Genomic DNA, 18,625 nt, shown 5'->3' on the forward strand with positions numbered 1-18,625 from the left:
TGTAAGAAATAAAAAAAATCTTAAGGCTAATTTCAACTCTCCCTTGACACACTTTAGCCCTTTAAAAAGTGATCTGCTGCCTCACAGAATTACAAAAGGGGAGGATCACTGTGTGGGTGATAACATGTCACACATCAAAAGCCAAGTCTTCTCTATTAATGACCTTTGTCACACGAGATGCAAAGAAAACATGTGACTCAAAGGAATAGGGAAAAGGAGGTAGCCACAAAGATAAGGGCCGTGATACAGCCCATGGTGTCGCAGCGGATGTGGGGCAGCCCAAGAGGCGGGGACACAGGGCAGGGGACACCTGAACCTTCCACAGAGGGGAGCTCCTTGGAGGACTTCCGTGCACTCGGTGTGCCTGGGCTTCCAACTGTGGAGACCAGCCTCCTCGGGGTGGGAAGGAGTAAGAAGTGAAAAGAATAGCATTCCCAGCATCCAGTCCAAGGAATGGCAAACAACTTGGGAAACTAGGGCCTAGAATGATCCTTTCTCACTCTGGGCCTGTCTTCCCCGTGCAAGTTGTGTCCAAGCTGGGTCACGTAGGAGACAGGCTACATCATGATGCGCTGGGAATGAGATTCCACTGAGGCATTAGAAATTTCTGTTAGGCATGACAGTGTCCATTTCTACTACTGGGGCAATGAATGGGTAGAGGAAATCCATGCATGCATTGAACGTAGAGGAATTCAACAGGAAGCTTTGCAAATAGAGAATGAGAGAAAGAGGAAGTAACAAAATAATATGGGTGGTCCCACTAGCGACCCTACCCTGAGAATGAATCTGGCCCGGGGGTGAACTTATTGGCCCACTGGCACAGAATGGTCCGGGGCCGTATACACGAGGCTATGGGTCACGTACATCATGAGGACGCTATGGAATGTCCAACTCACATCCGCTCCCGTGTGAGATACCACTGCCCTGTAACAGTGGAATTCTAGCGACAGTCTGTTTGCATGGGGCCATGACTAAGCATGTTGAGGGTATGATACCCACATCTAGAATGCACAACCATGAAAACTTTTACAAAGAATCTTCCAGGCACACATCACACAGAGTCAAGTGTTTCCATTGCCAGAGATGTAAAATAAACAGAAAACAACTGCATACAATATGGTGGGGGGGCCCGCCTATGATTTTTAAAACACACCTTTTGAGAAAGACCAGAAGGATGTCTATCACAGTATTAACTTGGATTTGGGAGGTACTTGTACTGTCTTCTCACTCCCTCTCTATGTAATCAGGAGTGAGTAGACAATGTAAACATTCCAGCTTAACAGAATGCTTGCAAACTTAGAATGCAGAGATTTAATAAAGCAAATACTTCTCTTCTAATGTACTTTGTTGTGTAAATCCAGATTTTCCATACATGTCTTGAAAAATAGAATACGAAGGAAATGAAGCAATATCTATATTTGTTTCAGTGACTAATAAGCAAAAATAAAACTTCAGCTGTGATGCCATCCTTTTTAGAAATCAGACATATAATAAGCCACAGATTTATAGGATGTGGTCTAATAAACCTAAGAAAAGTTTCGTTTCCTCCTCACCAAAATGGTTCACTCCCTGTCTGTGCAACTAGCTTTGCAAAGTTAGCAGGCGTCTTTTTTTTTCTTTAAATGTGTAAGTTGAGAGATTAATAAGCACCGGCTATAATAATAATGTGCCCCCAGTACACATGCACTCACACATGCTCCCTCCCTCCCATATCCCAAAATATGAAATAAAAATGGCTCAACACTAGCAAAAAAGGCAGGTGACTCAAAACATCCAAGGGACAGAGTCTGCCATCTTGCTCATCCCACCAGTGATCAGGAAAAATCTATACAACCCCTGAAAAGAGGAAAGCAGAGAATGAGGGAAGGATTCAGACAAAGAACTTTTTAAAAGGTTGCTTGCGAGCATTTCCGTGAAAATAGTACTAACTTCGCAATTACAGGAAAAACACTCGTTCTTATCTGAATGTACTTATGCCATGGGTCCTGCCCTATTATGGTCACTATTAGACATGTTAATGGCCCCAATGTAATGACTGTGTGGCTAGCTTTAAAAGGTATGTGAATAGCTAACTAGAAAGAAGTGACTCATGCCTGCCCAGGTGAATATTGATTTTCTTAGTCATAATTACTCAGTTGGTCTACCAGCTTTAATTCCCTGGAGGAGAGGGCCGAAGTGATAGACTCCAGCCACCTTGCAAGCAAGGAAAGAGAGGGAAGAGATTCTGAAAGTTAAATATGGCTGGGGTAGAAAGTATCCTGAGTGTGGCACTGGTAAATGCCGCAAAGCCACACGATGTAACTTTGAATGTCCTGAGTCAAAAGCTTCCTCCCAGCCCCTGCGAAGGGAGAGTGCTGAATAGGACCCAACACATGTTCTTCAGCAAGTGGAAGATGGTGGGTATGGAAGACTCTGACCGTGGACTGCTGCCATGGTCCTCATTTACAGAGGTGTTAAGGTTACGCCCCGTGCTGTATGGTCCTCGGCAGCTGCTATTACTTCCCTGTGGCTCGCTTGCAAAACGGGATCACGCATGCCCCTCTTAGGGGTGTCGTCGGGTTCTGAAGACTTACTGTAAGCTCAGGGCTTACAGGAAGCGCCTGGCCCGTAGGAGGCGCTGTGTTGGATCTCACTCTGGTCAGTATTTCCCAGGATCTTGGTAGTTGCCCCTGGCGAGGCAGATGGGGCAGGTATGCCACCCCCATTCCCTCTTACAGATACACGGAGTGTGTCACAGAGGGGTGAAGCCCCTTGCCAACAGAGGGGAGGGAACGCTGGACTCAATCCTATGAGAGAGAGGGCACAAGTGAGCTAGGGCAGAGATAGAGTGGGAGATAGAGAATCCCACAAGGGGCAGAGAGAGAGAGAGAGAGAGACAGAGACAGAGACAGAAACAGAACTCACCCAAAGCCAGGCTTAAACTCATGAACCGTGAGATCATGACCTGAGCCAAAGTCAGATGCTTAACCAACTAAGCAGCCCAGGCGTCCCCTGCATCTAACTCCACTCTGGGGTGGGTTTCTGCTGTGATGACCCAGAGCCACCTCGAGCACGGCCACGCTGGGGTTTTCGGATCGCACCCCAAACTCTGAAGCAGTGAGTCCTGCAAATAATACCTAACTGGCTTCCGTGAAAACATCTACGGCAAAGCATGCCCATCGCACGGACACACACTCTCAGGATGTGATTCCCCCAGAATCCTGAGTGTCTGTACCAGACGCCAGCAGCTCTGGCCAAGCCCCACGCTGTATGCTTCCGCTCACTGGATGCTCACGAGCAGCCCCCATGTGAGTCCGCCTTGGCTGGCAGAGAAACTGAGGCACAGAGCAGCTGGGTAACTTGCCGCAGTTCCCACAGCCCATGAGTGGGGTCTGTGTGTCTGGCCTATTCATGATTTAGAGCTGTAGACCCAATCCTGGAGGCAGGGCACATCGGGGCTTGCCCCAGAAGGTGTTTCTGGGTCCTGAGGGCGCAGCTGAGGTATGACCCGTCCCTGGCATCAGAGATCTAACCGGTGCCTGCAGATCTCAACTTATAAGGAAGAAACCGCGTCTTTCTGTTTCATTTTCCTCATACTCAAAATGGGTGCCTGCTTCTCCTTTATCTACCTCATAACTCTGACCAAAGATTAATGAGTTACCATTTGCCAGGCGCTGGTAGAGGAAGAGCACTATGTGCGGTGTGGCTCTGTCATCCAGCTACACTCGTTAAAACCTGGGCCAGGGAGGGGCTGCTGAGAAAAGGCTTCGCTCGGGCCGTGGGCTGTCACGCAGAGGGAGGCCTCCCTGTCCTGTCCCACCCAGACCCAGTAAAGAACACGGGCCTCACGCGTTTAAGGGCCCAGGAAATGGGAGTACAGCCACCATCACAGGCGGACGAGAGGGGGTTTCCAAAGAGACCAGAAACATCTTCAGTTTTACTTACATCTGGCCAAAGCAGGGGCCATCCCGTAGGCAGGTTTCCGCAAGACACCAACACATGGAGTTACTAACCAGATTTAAGACACGCCATAGTGTGCAGAGACACCCTTGGTGTTGGGTCAAGTGAGAAGAAGATACAAAACTATAAAGTACTTCCTAGTCTGTGGAACATTTTTAATGTTTCAACACAGGGATGACGGGAAAGAAACACACCCAAATATTAAGGGATTATAAATCGGCAAAAAGACTGTGGGTGGTTATATTTTCTTCTATATGTTTCTCTACCTCTACATGTTCCTTCCTTCTCTACCTCTACCTTTCGTTCCCTTCAAGGGCTGTTTACTACTCCGTAATTACATGAAAACAAGCCTGTAAAAGTAGTTAGTACACTTTTTCTCTCTCTGAAGGCAAGATACACGCACACGTGTTACACATCACTCTACCCCTAGGGCTGTTCTCTGTCCCCGGGGTCCCCAACATGGCACCCAGCACATAGTAGGTATGCTATAAATGTTCTTAGAAGATAGAAGTTTCATTAATTGGCTCTTTCTCACTTTTCTTTAAAAAAAAAAAAAAACTAGCATTAATACAAAATCATTTGCCATTTAGGTCTAAAGAGTTACTTAAAATTTTTTTATCTGCATTGCCTTTCGCTTTTCTGAGAACGAAAGAATGTTCTACATGGTCTTTATGCTTTGAGACTACTAATTTGAAGAGAACTGTCACTCCCGAGCATGGAGCAATGTGAGGTATTGACATAGTATTGAATTATTTAAAAGAAATTAACAATGCTTCCTGTCCTTGGACAACCACAGCTGCGAGGCAAGCCATTCACAGCTGCCTCGGGAAGGTATCACTGCAGAAGACTGAGCTCTTCCCAGCGTCCTGAATTCTACAAGAAAATCTGTAAGTTCTAAATAACTAAGAACAAAGGCAAAGTCGAGGTAATAACTTCTCTTGCCCTGGGAGCTGTGAAACGTCCCAGGAAATTACTTCCTGGGGGTCAAGTCTAACGGGATAACATACTGCTCATCGCGGAAGCTGCCCGTGACAGTGGGCCAGGCAGCCTTTACCAGGAGCCGGCACCTTGGGTTCACGGGTGCACCACCCTCCACCCTCCTCGTAAACTGGCGTTCTTACAGCTGTGGGAAACCTATCAGTGATCAGAACACCCCAGACATCACGGCACCGGACCACGTGACGGCAGCCTGGAGGGAACTCAGGGGCCGTGGCGAATGCGCCCTGCCCTAGCAAGGGGTAAACTTTGGGCAGGTGGTTTTGATTCAGAGCTAGCTCATCTCATACCGTCATTCTGCTCCGAGACCTACCTCCAAACACCAGGGCTCCCCAACCTTTTGTAGGGAGTGGCTCCTTTTCATGTCCCTGAAGACTTGAGTGCTGACAGTGAAGTCTGAGGGGGGGTAGAGGTGCTGACAGTCATGTCCCTGAGTGCAGCAAGGGAGGGGGCGCTGCTGCCAGGAAGAAAGGGGGACAGAGTGAGGCTCGGGAGGGAGGGGACGCGGTTACCCAGGCATTCGCGGCCCCCAGCCTGACCTGCTTCCCTAACCCACACTTCTGCACAAACTCCAAGCACGGTTCCCGATGCAACCCCAGGACTCTTCCACCTCCCTGCCTTCCGGCTTGAGGCTCCCTCTAGCAACATCTTAAAGACATCCCTTCCCGCTGTCCCCACCTCTGCCCATCCTTCCCCCAGCGGACGCGGCTGCTCCTTGCCCTGAGCCAGCTGGCCAGCAGCTTCACTCTCTCTCTCTCACTCAACTTACCTTACTGAATCTTCTATGAATTTAACCATGTGGTGCTGCTGATAGTTCTACCCTACAAAACTGCAATTACATACGGCCCCACCCAATACCAGAGCTATCTGGGGATCTGTCTAGTCACCTTCTCCTCTGCCGGACTACCATTTCTGGAGAGAGACACCCACACTGACATCCTTGGGCCCCTGGAACAGATCTGGCAGCACACAAGTATGTGTGCCCAAGAAGTGGGTGCTGTACTGAATCTCAGCCTGGCTGGCGCCCATCATGAGCGTGGTTTCCCTGACTGCCTACTCTGTTAGGGGCTTTCGACAGGAGTGTGCACCCTGTCCCGCAACTCCTCACAACCACCCTGTGAGGTAGGTGTCGTCATGCCCATCTTACAGAGGAGGAAACGGACTCAGAGACGTTAAGGAGCATGCCCAAGGTCACACAGCTAGTACATGGCAGAAGGGGAATATGGACCAGGTCTCGGTCGACTCATGGTGCTGCTGTGTAGACTCGTTCGCCTGTCCAGACATTTACCACCTACTCTGTTAACGGGAGAGAGAAATTAGGGGCAGAAAGAGACCCGGGGTCCAAGAAGGGCTATTTCGCAACAAAGAAATGGCATTCTGATGGTCTTTTCAAAAGGAAAATGTCTATGCCCTTTGTATGGACGTGATGACTTCTCTACTCCAGTTTTTAAAAGGGTTTATATGAAGAAAAAAAATGCCATCAATAAATTCTTCACCCTTCTTCATCCTGAATAACAGAATTCAGGACTAAGAGCATGAGACAGAACTGAACACAAAACCTAGTATCTTATATTCTGATTTCATCAAATAGCAGCAGAATGAGCATAACAGATGCTAAAGACTCTGGGAGACAGCAAATCGATGGAAATAAAGGACGAATTCTATAAACAGCCACCATATTTCCACAACAATTTACATGGCCACCATATTACCTGGTCCTCCTGTAGTAGGGGGCGGGGGGTGGGGGGCCAGGTGGACTAAAACCATCCCAAAGCCACATGAACTCCCTGAATGGGCAGGGGCCACATGGCCTGCAAGCTGGCGCTGCTCCAGGGTCCTAGCTGCGTGCGGCTGTCCCTGCCTCATCTCGGAAAGTTATCACTGCCAGAAGCCCCAAGGTCTGCCCCCCAGAAAGGGCAGCCCGAGCTCCCAGAGGGAGCCCTGGCTGCCCGTGCCCAGAGGTCTCGGGGAAACAGAACGCCCCACTCTGCACTTCCCCACGGCGCTCCTTTGTAAACAGGGACGTGAGTCATCAGGCAAGCAGGAGTCCATTTTCACGATCGGCCCAGCTTTACAACCAAGGTAATCTTATTCTGCCTTGTCACAGTGGTGACTCACCTTACTGTCTCCCACCAGAGGTGACACGGTTTAACCCTCCAACTGATCCTGGAAGGGACCCAGTAATCTGGGGGATGAAATCCCTGTCTGCACGCTCTGTCTTCTAACAACGGCGCTGAGAGCGAAGAGGCAACACCCCCAAGGGCAAGTGCCCCAGAGGAGTCTGGGAAAGAAGTGTATCTAAGGCTACCATAGACCATAGCATCTTTATTGTCTTCTCATGGCCTTCCCTCGGGTCTATACTCCCACAGGGACCTGTGCTTATGAGGACATATTACACAGACACAACACACACACACACACACACACACACACACACACACACACACGCACACACCCCTCCATCTANAACACAGACACAACACACACACACACACACACACACACACACACACACACACACGCACACACCCCTCCATCTAAAACCTAGATCTGCTGTTCCTAGGAACCTCAGAGCTTAATCTGCAGGTCATTTCAACCAATTCTGGAGGAGCTCCTAGCTTTGAAATGTGTGACATTATCTCTTATTCCTTATCTTCTGGGCGTACCCAGCTTTTCTTTTTTTCTCGTTTCTTTAAATGTTCATTTCCAATCTTTTGACATGAACTAAAGTCTTCTAAGCCACTTCAAATTTTGGAGGGTAAAAAACCGGCTTCTAAACAAATTCAAATGTACACACAGCTACACAATCGTTTTATGCTGAGAAACAGCTCTAGCCAAATCTCCCCTCAATAAACATATAAGTCATCAACAGATCCTAAGGATTGGAAAGCGGGCGTCCACTGAGTTTTCTGCTCCACATCCATTCATGCTTTCTCTGGTACCAGTACCCTTGACTTACTCAGGAGGTACAACCTCAACTCTCAAGCCATGTGGTTTGGGGTGCAGCCCTCAGTCCGGCTGTACTCAGCATATCACATCCCTGTCCAAAACCACTGGCTCAGAATTATGGGGGAAGGTAAGATCCCTCTGGACTTCAACCTGCCATCATGAGGTAACATCAGCCCAGAGCCAAGGAGAGAAATGGTGTCCTGGTAAATGGGACCCTGGATCCAGCCATACCTGATGCATGATACCTATGTCCTTTTTAGTTAGGAGTTTGGGGTCAATACACTTATTTTGCTCAGACCAGTTTGGGTTGGGTTTGGGGAGAGACAGAGAGTGAGCGAGTGAAAGAGGCATCTTGAGGGGCGCCTGGGTGGCTTAGTCGGTTAAGCGTCTGACTTTCGCTTAGGTCATGATCTCGCGGTTCGTGGGTTCGGGCCCCACGTCGGGCTCTGTGCTGACTGCCAGCTCAGAGCCTGGAGCCTATTTCAGAGTCTGTGTCTCCCTCTCTCTCTCTGATCCTCCCCTGCTCACGCTGTCTCTCTCTCTAAAAAAAAAAAAAAAAAAAAGAAAGAAAGAGGCATCTTGACTGGAGTAGTCTAGTCACCTTAGTCAGACTGGTGACCTCAATAATTGTCCATTCACAAATCAAGGGGTAATGTGGAAAGAACTGGAGACACTTCAGGAAAAGTAAGTGAAGGCCTCGTGAGTTTCATGTTCTGCTACGATGAGGAGACTGTTCTAAGGCGGTATTTTGGAACAGGCACCCGGCCCTTTTTGAAATAAGAATGAATGTGGCTCGCGGCCTGGGACAGGGAGAGGGGCCCTGAACGACAACACCTACGGGAACTGGCGCTTGGCCCTCCTGCTCCCCTAGTGCCTCTGAGGTCCCGGGCTACGCTGGCCTAAGATGTGGTGTTCAGAAAGCAGGAGCGATGAACATAGAACAGCACCAGATGGGCCTCCCAGCTCTCTCCAGAGGCACCGCCTGTTTGTGACAGAGGATTTCAAAAGACGCGTTGCGTCTGGAGAAGGTGAAGGCATGAAGCTGGGGCATGTTAGGAGAGAAGGCAGGCGGAGCGGGTGGTGGCTTTCATTCCCACTGGTGACTCAGCACCTGATTACACGGTGTGCTGACCAGTTCTGGGCCATGGCCACACGAGTCAAGAATCGAGATGTGTCACCAAAAAAGTTGTGGCGGTATCTGTGTATTCTACTATTTTGTTTCTTTATGAGCTTATAGGTCCTTCAACAAGTGGTTGGGCAACATTCAAATACTAATGCAGCAGAATGGAACCCAATGAGCTAGAAAGTACAATTTGCTTTGCCAGGAAAAATAAAAAAGAAAGGAGTGTAGAAGGAGCTGAAAAGCATTTAAAAAAACAAAAACCAGAAAAAATATGAAAGCCTCCCGAGATAAAGATTTTGTATGAAATAATGTTATTCAGACCCAATTTGGCCAAGAGCTGCTTTTGGCTGTTGGGACAATTGTGAGCCCACCGCTTAGAACGAAGAAGACAGAAGTTTTAAATTCTGTCTCTGAAAAGTTTGCTGTAGTCGTTAATTTTATGTGTCGACCTGACTGTGCCACACGGTGCCCAGATACTTGCTCAAACGTTATTCTGAGTGTTTCTGGGTTTCAGGACAAGTTCCACATGAAAACTGACAGACTAAATAAAACCGATGCTCTCTGTAATGATGTGGGTGGGCCTCATCCAATCAGTTGAAGGCCTGCGTAACAAAAGGCTGATTCTCCCGGCCAAAGGAGGAGGAAGGAACTCCTCCTTCTGGTTTGGCTGCCTTCAAATGGAGCATCAGGTTTTCTACGCCGTCAGACTCAAACTGCAACCTTAGCTCTTCCGGAGTCTCAAGCCTGCCAGCCTCTGGACATGAACGACAGCATCTGCTCTCTTGGTGCCCAGGCCTTCAAAAGCAGACTGCACCCCATCATAAGCTCCCCATGTCTCCAGCTTCCCAACTACAGAATTTGGGACTTGCCTGTCTTCATAATCATGTCGGCCTTACAATTAACCTCCTTACACACACGCACACACCTATCAGTTCTGTTTCACCCTACTATATCTGGGTTGTATTTTTTTTCTGTGCTTTCTCTCCCAAGCAAGAGCAAAAGGATTATTTGTGGGTCTCTAAAAGAAACCAGAAGTGTGAAATGAAATCGGTCTTAGAAATCATGTAATCAAATTCTTTTATGATTTTATTTTAAATGTCTACGTCTAGACATAAAAGGACCAGGCCAGGACTACACAGAAAAGAACAAAGCAAACCCCAGACTTTAAGAACTGGGAGTTCAGGGTTCTATGTAGACCATGGAAGAATTGTATTTTTGTAACTGCAGCATCTTTGGAGGAATAAGAAATCCGCTTGAGAGAAAAGCACTGGCAAGAGCCATTCCATTAAAGAAGCAAACTGGCAAAATGACATTTTTTTTTTTAATTGTGAAGAAGGTAAAATCCTCATCTCTCTTCATCACGGATTCACATAATAACATATGCATACAAACAAGGACACCAGAAAATAAGGACACCTTCTATCCAACCGTCCAACCAGATAAAGCAAAGCCAACGTACACATTCGTGACCTTGGAAAGAGAGTTCAGGTCTGCACAGGTCACGCTGTTCTAGCGTTAAACTCCATCAATAATTCTCACCTCTTGAAGGTGAGGTAACTTTGGTGGGAACTAATTACGTTTGAAATATATTGTCAAACAACTTAACACAGATGCAGAGAAAACTGTAATCAGAGCCACAAACAAGCCACCATTTTTGTCATTCAAGGTAAAGCCAGACCATGACACGATCGCTGACGTGGCAGGTGGAAAGTAACATCTTTTGTTCATGATTATGTTTCAAAACTGTGAGCGTATGTGAGTAACAAAGTGTGAGCGTCGACGCCAGGTGCACATGTGTGGGCACATGTGCATATACTTGCATGCATGCAGAGGGAGGCAGGTGTCATCGAATATGGAAGACAACGGCCTACAGTCAGGAATGGCTAGTGGCCTGTCACGGACTGAGACTCTTCCCGTGCCATTGTAAGTGTCTCTGAGCCACCCTGCTCGGAGCTGGCATGGGGTAAATCATGATCACTATCCCTACATTCAAGGGATGGAGAAATGAAGTCAGCCTTGACCCTCAGGGACCACACTGTAGTGAGAAAGACCATGATCCAACTGAAAAGCAAAATAGGATGGACACCGAAGGAATCAATGTCAGGTGCATCCCTACTCTCACCTTTTTACGGAGCACGGCTCACCTCTTCTCCACCTCAGCACAGAAAGACGCAGGGACTCGGAGTCACTGCCATCCCCCGCTAGCTAGCCGTGTGCCCTGCGTTTCTGAGGCTCGGTTTGTCACGTCACTTGAGGGTGCCTTCTAAGGACCCTGCCTGCCACCAACATATGCTCCCATTCTACAGGGCTCGCAGAACACAGGAGGGAAACGCATGAGGTCCTCAAAGGGCTCTAAGTACAAATCCATTGTGCCTGAATTTCTGGACATGGCCATTATATAACAAGAGGGGACAGTTACTGAAGAAAGTTACATCTATCCAAGGAGAAAAGGCAACACGTGGACAATAAAGCTGTCTTTACGAGATAAAAGCTTCACATGGCCCAGAAAAATATTTTAGGGATATGGTATCACGAATGGGGATTTGAAGCATCATTTCAAAAGATGCTTATTGGTTAAAAGAAAATTTTGCCAACCTGCTTTGGTTCCTGGGAGGAAAAAAATACTTCGAAATAACAAACATTGAAAAGCTGGAAATAAAACATATATATGTTTTTTCATTACAGTATCATAAGCAATAAAGGGAAAGTGAGTATAAAATAGTTCATTAAACTGCTTTGGATTCTGTGTCTCCCTCTCTCTCTGCACCTTCCCTACTTTCTCTCTCTCTCTCTCAAAATGAATAAACCTTAAAAAAATAAAAGTTTATTAAAGAGTTTAGGATAAAGTAAAAATAACTTACTTAGGTAATTTTGAATAAAGGAGATACTTTTATTTTTCAGCTGGTATTAACACCAAAAGAGTTTGTTTTAGGTGAAGGCCAAGGCTTTCCTGGGACATAAGGTAGTAACTTCAAATGGCTAACCTTAATATTGGTAAATTAGCCATGGCACGTAAAAAAATGAAGTTCTAACGGACATTGCTGGAACGCTCAGTGAAGTCTTTTCCGAGGCCACCCCATTCCCTGGAAAGCCAGACGCTAGCAGGGTGCCAGTACGTCGCTCCCATCTGCTTCCGCAGACAATGAGGTTCCGCGGTGACCCCAGCACACGGAAAGTGAGGCTTCTCCCTGCAATCAGCCCCCACATCCATTATCCGCATAGGGATCTGAGAGTCCCTGGCCCTAAACATGTAATCTCTCCAGACAAACAAAATGCCAGGGGGCTCAAGAAAAAACCATGCTCAGCAATTAACTTTGAAAGAACAGGAGTTGATCACAAGGGTAGACGTAAAACCTCAGCCCAGCTGCCTTACCCAACAACGACTGCTAGGGAGGAGCGAGAGGCAGAAGCTCACGTCCAAGAACCACAGGCTGCAGGAAGCTGTGTGAATCCAGCTAATGGAAGATATCTAATATTGTGCCTTTAATGAGATTCCTGCTACAGGGAGGCTCCTTGTCCCAGATCAGCCTTCGGGAAGGAATGCGGGTCCGTATCATGCCACCTTGTACCCTGAGCAGCACCGCGTGGACTCCAGGACTCCGGGGAAGGGCTGACTAGCACCTGTGCTGTCTACCAGCCAATCCTCTCCTTAAAAACCAACACAGCTCATGGGAGCACCTGAGTAGCTTCGTGGGTGAAGAGTCCAACTTGGGCGCAGGTCACGATCTCGTAGGTCATGAGTTCGAGTCCCGCGTCGGGCTCTGGGCTAACAGCTTGGAGCCTGAAGTCTGCTTCAGATTCTGTCTCCCTCTCTCTGCCCCTCCCTAGCTTGTGCAGTCTCTCTCTCCTTCTCTCTCTCTCTCTCTCTCTCTAAAATATAAAAAACCAATACAGCCCCTAGGAAAGCAGTGTTGATAAACAGCACGCCCCTCCCCTATCGATGGAGACCAAATGTTTTAAAATGCAAATAACAGGTTTCTGGAACAGCCCTGGAATCTCTCCTGGAAATGTTTCATAATTCACATCTTGTTAGCCACAGGAGCCCCAATTACATTTCCTCTTTTCTCATTTCCACTAACCAATTATTAGCATTAGATACCATACTATTTTCTGCTAATATGTTTCCTGACAACATCAAACTCCGGAGGGTCTTCTTGGTGCAATAACTGAGCAAGTGTGCAAATGAGGGCGGATTTATGAGAAAATGTTATTTAATCCTTCTCGGTGTTTATGAAAGCAAACTATTTCCACTGAAATGCATGATACTAACTGTACAAAAATTTATTAAACTGACATAGTTTCGGGGGGGGGATTCTCCCCAAATATTATGAGAGGAGGGATCACACTGGAAGGATATAAAGATATAAATATTCAAAAGCAGCGGATTCCTGCGGGCAGGACCGATCCAGACACCGTCTCATTCAGAACGGGAAAAGGCGCACGACAGCTTGGGTTGAGGCTCGCGAGCTCCATTCGCTAACATCCCTGGTTCCAAAATGACACCGGCTCCTTTCTGTCAGCCCCAGAGAGAATCACACTCTTGTCAGTCAGATAATTTGAGTGGCCTCCACGGCGGTCACTGGGCACATGCCCAGGACAGCCACAATGGGTCTAAGGGCCATGGTGACGCGGCAAGAGGCAGAACTGCTTTTCTCACAGTGGACCTCGCCTGGTCAGCTGCTCTGTGAGTCCACGTCAGGGTAGAGAGAAGCCTGAGAGGGGCGCCTGGTGGACTCAGTTGGTTAAGCGTCCGACTTCGGCTCAGGTCATGATCTCGTGGTTCGTGAGTTCGAGCCCCGCGTTGGGCTCTCTGCTGTCAGCACAGAGTCTGCTTCAGATCCTGTCTTCCTCCCTCTGCTCCTCCCCCTCCCCCTCCCTCCTTCTCAACAAAAAAAAAAGAGAGAAAAAACCTTGAGAGGAAAACAAACCCCTGTGTGTGTGTGTGTGTGTGTGTGTGTGTGTGTGTGTGTGTATGTAAGGGAACAGAGACAGCACACACGTGGCCTGGAGGAGTCAAACCATCTTATTCCTGTTTCTTCCCACCACTAAGTGGATGGACCCACCTACAGTATAACAACCACAGGGTCTCACTCAGATGGACCTGGAACACCACCTAATTTTCAGGGTTCTCTCAAAGACCATTAAGGGGTTCCCTGCTTCTTAAAGTGAAACTCAGCTTCCGACGTCTAACATGTGCAGGCAATAAAGAAAACCAAAAAATCACATTCACCTTGAAAAGTTTCTCCTCAGAGTACATAAGGGACATCAGTGCCAAAACCAGTCGTGGAGGCCAGCGATCAGAAGTGATTATGAGGCAGCTGCCCCAGGCTGGGTTCTACCCAGAGCAGAGAAACTCTGCCCTCAGCCCCACCAAACCACGGCATGCACGGCAGCCAGTGTGGCAAATCTGGACAAAGTGTATTTTCCTATCTCCAGCGTGCAAACATACCTGGGCCTCTAAATATTTACACCAGGTAAGACCGACAACCCAAACATTAACAAGCAAGCAAACCGCATACAAGACAGACAGACTCCCCAGGCTGGAAATAGCCTCAGCTGATCACAATCTTTTGGATGCTATTTGAGTGATTAGCACCAGAGGAGAAAATGAAGACAAAAGAGATAGTACTATCAGGGACACGCTGGAGATAATGTCTTAATACTTGGCCAACCCACAGAAGAGGCCACCAGCAATAGTTTACTACTTTGACAGATGAAAAGCCTTGAGCTTCAGGGAGACCATGAACTGTACGGTCATATTTACCCAATATTTGGTTCCAGGTAGACTCTGTAGAGGTTAGTATTTGCTCAAATGTGGATTTCCATAGACTTGGAAATCTTTGCCCTGTAACAGTATGTAGCATAAAAGCATTAAAAACCAAAACAAAACACCAAAACAAACAACGGGGATAATTTTGTAAATTAAAGCAAATATCGTCTAGCTTGTATTTTTAAAATTCTGAAGTTTACCATCAGCTGATGAACAGATCAACACAATGTGACCTATCTGCAGAACAGAATATGGATTATAAAAAAGCAATGAAATACTGACAGATGCTCCAACATAGATGAATCTTGAAAACATGCAAAGTGAAAGAAGCCAGTCACAGAGGACGACATACTGTATAATCCCGTACATACGCATTGCCAAGAACAGGCAAATCCATGAAGATGGAGAGTAGATGGGGGGATGGTAGATGCACTGGGGGAAATGGGAATGATATTCTTAGGTATGGAGTTTCTGGGGCGCCTGATGGGCTCAGTGGGTTGAGCATCTGACTTTGGCTCAGGTCATGATCTCATGGTTTATGAGTTCGAGCCCCGTGTCAGGCTCGGTGCTTACAGCTCAGAGCCTGGAGCCTGCTTCGGATTCTATCTCTTCTCTCTCTCTCTCCCCCTTCCCTACTCACACTCTGTCTCTCTGTCTCTGTCTCTCTCTCCCCCTCCCCTACTCACCCTCTGTCTCTCTCTCTCTCTCAAAAATAAATAAAAATCAAACAAAAAAATTTTTTTAAATAGGTATGAAGTTTCTTTTGGGGGTGATGAAAATGTCCTAAAATGAACTGTGGTGAACGCTGCAAAACTGTGTAAATACACCAAAACCCCTCAAATTGTACACTTTCAATGGTGGACGATATAGTATGTGAATAAACTTATTTTTAAAGAATTCTGATCTTTCCATTGGCATAATTGCCACGATCTTATCTCTAACTGCTTTTTATTTGAATTCTGAGCACACTTCGTTTGAGACCAATACACAACTCTGGGAAAAAGGCAGGATAAGAATTATTATTCCCATTTTACAGGAAGCAGAGGTCCAGAGAGCTTTTATTTTCTTTCCACTGGCTGGCTAGGTTTCCACAGGGCACAGGGAGGAGTGTAAATGAGGGAGGGAAAGGGTGGGGTCCTAGGCGTATCAGCCCCCAAATCAGGGAGGGATCAATAGCCAGCTCTTGCCGGATGTCTAGAAATTTATTATGGTTGCGTCATACATACATGCTATTAAACAAAAGGCATTTGAAAATGGCACCTGGATTACTGGAATGCAATTTTCTCAACAGCATGAAATTCAGGTGAAACAATTTAGCTCAAAAAGCAGGGGAGGGGGGAAGAGTCGTTTCTTGAGTTGATATCCGGTAGGGTGAAAATACACCCAATTAGATGTGGCCATATAATTTTCACATCAAACATCCTGTGCTCCCGAAGGCAACTAATGGCACATACAGCTTGCTGTGGATTTTCCCAAGTTTTCAAGAGCAGTGACAGCCCTCTTCAACAAAGCCGTTTAACGTAACAGAAGGTTAAAGTGGGAACCACAAACACTTGCTTTTCTTAATTTACACCTTTCATTTACTTCCCCAGAAATGTCATGGAGGAGCCACGAAAAATTTATGATGTACTGTCAATAGAAGGTTCCTTTTAAGAACAGGATTTAGAAAGCAGACTGAATTCTAGAACGTAATCTGGAGCTACACCTTTAAAAACAAACAAACAAACAAAAACTTTTAGGTATTCTAGGAGGAGCAAGATGATTTGTTTTGGGTCTCTCACTTGAGAAAAACAAAAGAGGATTATATGAGCGGAAGACTAGGGTTTGGAAGGTTTCAAGAATGCAAATGTACTGCCTTCCTTCCCGTGCTCTCTTCTGCTAACCAGGCAGATCTAAATAAACCCACTGCTGGGTCGCAGCAAACAAACCATGGCTCAAGGGACTATTCTCTGTGTCGCAGACCTTTTTGAAGCCTGAGAAGCTACTAGTTTTTAGCTCATGTTCATATAGTTCTAATGTTTATTGCTTTTTTTAAGAATACTCTAATAAACCACCAAGATATTTTAAGTACATAAAGCAATTGGCAAAAAAACAAAAACAAAAACAAAACCACACACACAGAAAAAAAACAAAAACCAGAACTTAAAATGTATACCTGCAAATTGGTATGTCACTTATTTCAAAATATTCTTTCCCATACCTGAGCCTGTGCTTTAGTTTCAGGAGGGAGGCTGCTCAATAAACACTTAGGTTAGAGCAGGATTTCTCAACCTCAGCGCTGCTGACATTTGATCGTCCTTTGTGGTGGGGGCTGCCCTGGCAGCATCTCTACTACCCACTAGATGACAGTAGCATCCCCTTCCCAGCTGTGACAACCAAAAACGCATCCAGACATTGTCAAAGGTCTCCTGAGGAGCAAAATCACCCCAGCTGAGAACCAATGAGCTACAGGTAACTGGCCTGAAAATATTCCTCTGGCATGAACTGACGCAGAGGCTCTCGCCTGAAAAGGTACCCAGATCACCGTAGCAGGAACAGCAGAATCATCCAACCCTAATCCAAATCCTCAAACAGCGATCAGGAAATGCAGCAAAACATGGTGATGCAAACGTCCCCATGTGCCCCTCAGTGACTAGTGTGTTGCCTTCAGCTACGTCCAAGATCCTCGGGAACCATACAATGATTTTGACACTGTCCCTAACACTGTCATTTATAAACGTATGAAGTGACAGTACTAGGAAGATCAGTATGCACCCCAAGGTGGAAGGAAGGGGTTCCAGTTGTGTTTAGCTCTCTTTAAAATCACAGAGCTTTAGTAATCTGCTGATCTATAATAAATAAGCCAGTCCCTCAAGAAAACTCAAACGAATCCCTTTCCAGAGTGTGAGGAGTCTGTTGGTAGCCAGCTGGCAAAACAGTGACATTTTTACCTCTCATCTCCTTAATGAAAGAATCCAAACTATAAAATAAAAAATTGAAGCCCAAGTCTAATTTATAAATCTAGAATGTTCTCCATGAAGTGGGTCCAAGGTCACATTTTGTGCTCCAGGAAGAGAGAGGCGCTAGCATCAACACCCTCGCTGACCTTTGAGGGATTAGTCAAACTGACCACCCTCTTAAATGCCACGGGTAAGTGCTCCCCTGCCGACCAGCCACGGCCAGCTCACCAGCGATGGGACACGGGGCTCAAGAGCAGCACTGGACGCAGGGGTCCGAGCCCCCGGAGCCTCTGGTCCAGAGCACAGAAATGCTACAGTGCATCCTCATTCCTGGGGTGTGGCTTGTTTTCTGGATGCCGTGCCAGCAGCTCCCGCCCCGAGTCGTCCAGGCCAGTGGGATGGGCGGCAGTCTGGCTCAGTGACTCATGCCCAGGGCCGACAGGTTGGGAGGCTTGCGAGAATGGAAACGGGAGCCGGAAGCAGCTCCGTTGGGAAGAGCTGAGAACATCTTGTGACCGTTGAAACCCAAACATTTTCGTGATCGCATCAAAACCCAGGCTTTCAGGGTTGACAGTAAGCACAATGATAACTCGGCGGTTTCTCCTCTACAGGCCCCAAGCGGGTAGGTGAGGGAGCCTGGGAACTCGGCTTGCTGTCAGAGCTCTAGGCTGGAAAGACGCCTGCTTCAAGGACACAGAGACACCACCCCTGCCCCCGCCAGGTGACAGGGTAGGACCATAGGCTGCCTTGCACTTCCATCTGCACCCAGGCCACCTGGCTCTGCCCTATGGCCACACGGCTGGGCACCAGCATCCTAGGGGCTACGCCCACCTCTGGGGACATCAACAGCGTAGTCACTCTGGCTCAGAGGCTATGTTCTTCGCTCAGCACTTAGCGCCTGAATTTGTT

At 47.2% G+C, this 18,625-nt stretch overlaps 1 protein-coding gene across 11 annotated transcripts in view; it reads right to left on the reverse strand.

Moving 5' to 3' along the window:
- The window catches only part of TCF7L2 (transcription factor 7 like 2), a 129,840-nt gene that overhangs the window by 68,127 nt on the left and 43,088 nt on the right, over positions 1-18,625 (reverse strand). For 5 of the 11 annotated variants that reach the window (XM_077779439.1, XM_077779440.1, XM_077779441.1 and 2 more), the window contains exon 3: positions 5,249-5,392. The exons of 5 other annotated variants lie outside the window; for them this stretch is intronic. In XM_077779439.1, the coding sequence (XP_077635565.1) occupies positions 5,249-5,392 (144 nt within the window). The remainder of the gene's footprint in view (positions 1-5,248; positions 5,393-18,625) is intronic. One more of the 11 variants, XM_077779438.1, reaches the window with a different exon arrangement.

The sequence above is a fragment of the Crocuta crocuta genome, unplaced genomic scaffold (assembly GCF_008692635.1).
Source record: "Crocuta crocuta isolate KB4526 unplaced genomic scaffold, BGI_CrCroc_1.0 scaffold138, whole genome shotgun sequence".
Taxonomy (NCBI): Eukaryota; Metazoa; Chordata; class Mammalia; order Carnivora; family Hyaenidae; genus Crocuta; species Crocuta crocuta.